At 41.9% G+C, this 3,336-nt stretch overlaps 1 protein-coding gene across 1 annotated transcript in view; it reads left to right on the forward strand.

Annotated features, from left to right (window-relative positions):
* Window positions 1–3,051: 3,051 nt before the first annotated feature.
* The window catches only part of Cpne8 (copine 8), a 214,695-nt gene continuing 214,410 nt past the window's right edge, over window positions 3,052–3,336 (forward strand). Inside the window, exon 1 of the mRNA XM_010629775.2 lies at window positions 3,052–3,255. Coding sequence (XP_010628077.1) covers window positions 3,052–3,255 — 204 coding nt within the window. The remainder of the gene's footprint in view (window positions 3,256–3,336) is intronic.

Genomic DNA, 3,336 nt, shown 5'->3' on the forward strand with positions numbered 1-3,336 from the left:
CTGAGCTCATCTATTTTTTTGTCAGTTTCTGCTCTAGAATCTCGAATCATGACTTCCATTTTGCTCACTATCTCTATGGTTATCTGGGAAATTATTTCTGTTTTGAATTTTTCTAGAGCCTGATTGATCTGTTTTGTTACTTCCGGTGCTATGAGTTCAGGGTGTCCTGGTGGTTCACTATCAGCCTTTTCATCCTCATTTGCCCTACTGTTTGCCATTGGTGAACTGGAAGTCTGTCCATGTGTCTTGCTTAAGTGTTTTCTCATTTTATTTTATTTTTTTTGTTGGACTGTCCTTGGTCTAATCTCTGGATTATCACCCAAATCTTCCTGATATAGTTGCACCCTAGCTTCTGTGTCTCTAGCGACCCCCAGACATTCTCATCTTCATAATATCATAGAAAACAGCTCATCAAATCAACGGCAATGCTTTACCCCAACTGATACAATCAGCAACACATTGAGATCAAGCACAACTTGGACACTGACCACCTGTGGTAGTCACTAGTCTATCACCCTTAAATCATTTGAATTAAATTGAAATCAAGAAGCAGTCCAGAACATGTCTGCAGTGAACAAACTTTTCAATATAGTATATTTACCATTTAATGGCTCAGAAAGAGCGAGGATGCAAGACCCCTGATCTCAGTTAGCTGATTGCTGAACCCCGTGATGCTGACTGACCTCGGGCTGCAAGGCCCAGATTGAGTTCCCCATCCTTCTGAATGGTTGAACTACGCAACGTTCTATTACAGGTTTCCCACGCCCTTTCTTTAAAGATGTTCAAAGTTGGGAACTCAGAAACATACCCTTGATGACCACCTCTGTCTTTGCAGAGTGGGTCCAAAGACTTGCACAGTCAGGAGGTCTGAGAGTGCGGGCGGGGGTGCTTATGGGGGTTCAGGGGCACCCGCGCGGCTACCTTCCCGGTGCTTGAGCGATGGCTGCTGGGTCAGGAGCAGGCGTGGTTCTCCTTCCCGCGGTGGATCGGGGCCCGGCCTACCTCTATAGTTTTTTTTCCAAACAAAAGAAGTCCAAAATAGTAGAAAAATGAAACCAATACTTTTAAAATGAGGGACATATGGGGCTGGGAATTTTAGCTCAGTGGTTCTGCTGCCTGCCTCACAAGCGCAAGATTCCGAGTTTTATCCCCGGTAAAAAAAAAAAAAAAAAAAAAAAAATATGTTTAATTTTACTTTCTTTAAATTGAGTATTTTAAGTAGGCAGTTCCTAAAGGTGCTTGCCATCAAATCCACCCCCCCCCGTTTTATTTTCAGTAGCAGGGATTGAACTCAGGACCTGTGTTTGCAAAGCAGGTGGCAGAACCACTGAGCTAAATCCCTGGCCCTATCCAATCTTTCCTTTTTAAATCAATCTGGCCAGCTCCCACCCCTGTGCCTTAGTCTGGCCTTGTGACTTTCTTCTAGAAATGCAGATCAGCAGAAAGGAAAGACTACTAGTTCCTTTCAGAGGCCTGCTGGTTTCCACTATGGCTATTGGAAAGCCAGCCTCCATGTGGTGGAGAGATAGGAGGAGGGGGGAAAGACGGGGAGGGGGAGGGGAAAAAACAGTAGCCACGCTGCTGGGGCAGAGCATTGAGCTTCCAGGTATGATAATGAAATACTCCAAACCCCAGGCCTCCAGGTGAACACAGCCTTTTCTCTGATGCGAACTGACACAACAAGGGAGCAGAACTGCCTGTCCAGGTCCTGCCTTCATTTCTGACTCCAGGAATCAGGAAAATAGTAAAATTGTGGTTGTTTTACATGATTACATTTTAGAATGCCTTGTTATGCCACAATGGAGAGATAGCTAAGATGCTGTCATTAAAGTAATAGATGATTGAGTTGCAGTAACATAACTGACCATAGTTTGATCACTTCCCTAATTTATATTTCCTCAGACCCCAAGAACTTCATGGGTCTCTATCCTGAATAATCAGTTGTTGAAGCCAAATGACTCTTAGATAATGGAAAACCAAATATTGTCCTAACTAACCCATGACCTTCAAAATGTCATTCGAAATCGATTCTTTTATATGCTTAAGTGTGAAGTACTAAAATTTAAAGAATCTTGTGTCCCAAGTGCTCCTTTGAGCATAAATTCGCTAATCAAACACAGGAAAGATGATTTCCACAGTAGGTTGACCTAAGTATCCATCCGGTCCCTCGGGAAGGTGACATTTGATGAAAATATTGGATTAACGTTCTTAGGCATGTATTCATGAATTAATTATGCTAACACTTGCTATTATTATGCTATTATTATAGCATAATTAATTATACTATGATTTCTAAAGTATTGGTGTTTAGTCACAAAGGCAGCTTCAAGCTAAAAGTCTTAGTGATACTGCCTATCTCAATGTTTGAAATGATCGGATAACCTGCAAATTGGATGCCCTTTCAGTTATTCAGATCCAGTGACTATCAAGTCCACAAAGAGGCAGGTACTCAGAGAACATACTTTGGGCACTCATCAAAATGCTTTCCTTCATCAGCTAGCTACTTTCCAGTAGTTGAATAGCCAACCTATTCTTTACTATTACATGTTTATTTTATTTTAAACTGAATGACAGATTTTTTTTTTCTGAGAGGAAGAGGCCAGTCTACACACCATGTAATTAAAGAAAATGCAAACTAATCAATAATGACATGAAGATCAGTGTTTGCCTAGAAGGTTGCTTTTAGTGGAGGAAGGACACGTGAAATTTCTCGTGATGCAATACTTCATTTAAAAAATTTTGATGACAGCTTCATAGGAGTGCATCTATGCATCAAAGAGTGCTACACTTTAAATATGTGTATTTAAACATATGTGCATTTTATTATACACAAGTTACACCTCAAGAAAATGGGAAAAAATCAAGAGTTCTATAGTTGATTACTATTTTAAAGTTCTTATCTTTTATTTCTGCAGGAGTCTTCTATAAAATAAAATTCTGATTAGATTAGAAAAATCATGTAAATCTTTTTCCAAATACATTTTGGGGAGCATAATAGAAATGCCTGGAGTTTGGGCGCTGATTTAATCATAATCTGCTGTTTCACTTATAATGGGGAACAGGAAGAAAAACACAGGACTTGTGGATTTCGCGGCGACACGTGTTGGGCGAGGAGAACAGGACAAGAGCCTAAATGACACGAGGGAGATGCACGGGCAGGGAAAGGCAAGGCCTGCAAGTCTCCACCCAACACAGGTCCGCTTCCCTATGCAGGTGGCTCTAAGTGGATCGGAACGTCACAAGGAAGCCAGCCAGGTCCTCCAACACCACAGCGGCTCCCTCCCGGATCAGCCCTCCACCGCCACCAACCCAAGCTTCGCTCGCGGACCCCACTTC

The sequence above is a fragment of the Fukomys damarensis genome, unplaced genomic scaffold, assembly GCF_012274545.1.
Source record: "Fukomys damarensis isolate Sample0158 unplaced genomic scaffold, DMR_v1.0_HiC HiC_scaffold_15, whole genome shotgun sequence".
NCBI lineage: Eukaryota > Metazoa > Chordata > Mammalia > Rodentia > Bathyergidae > Fukomys > Fukomys damarensis.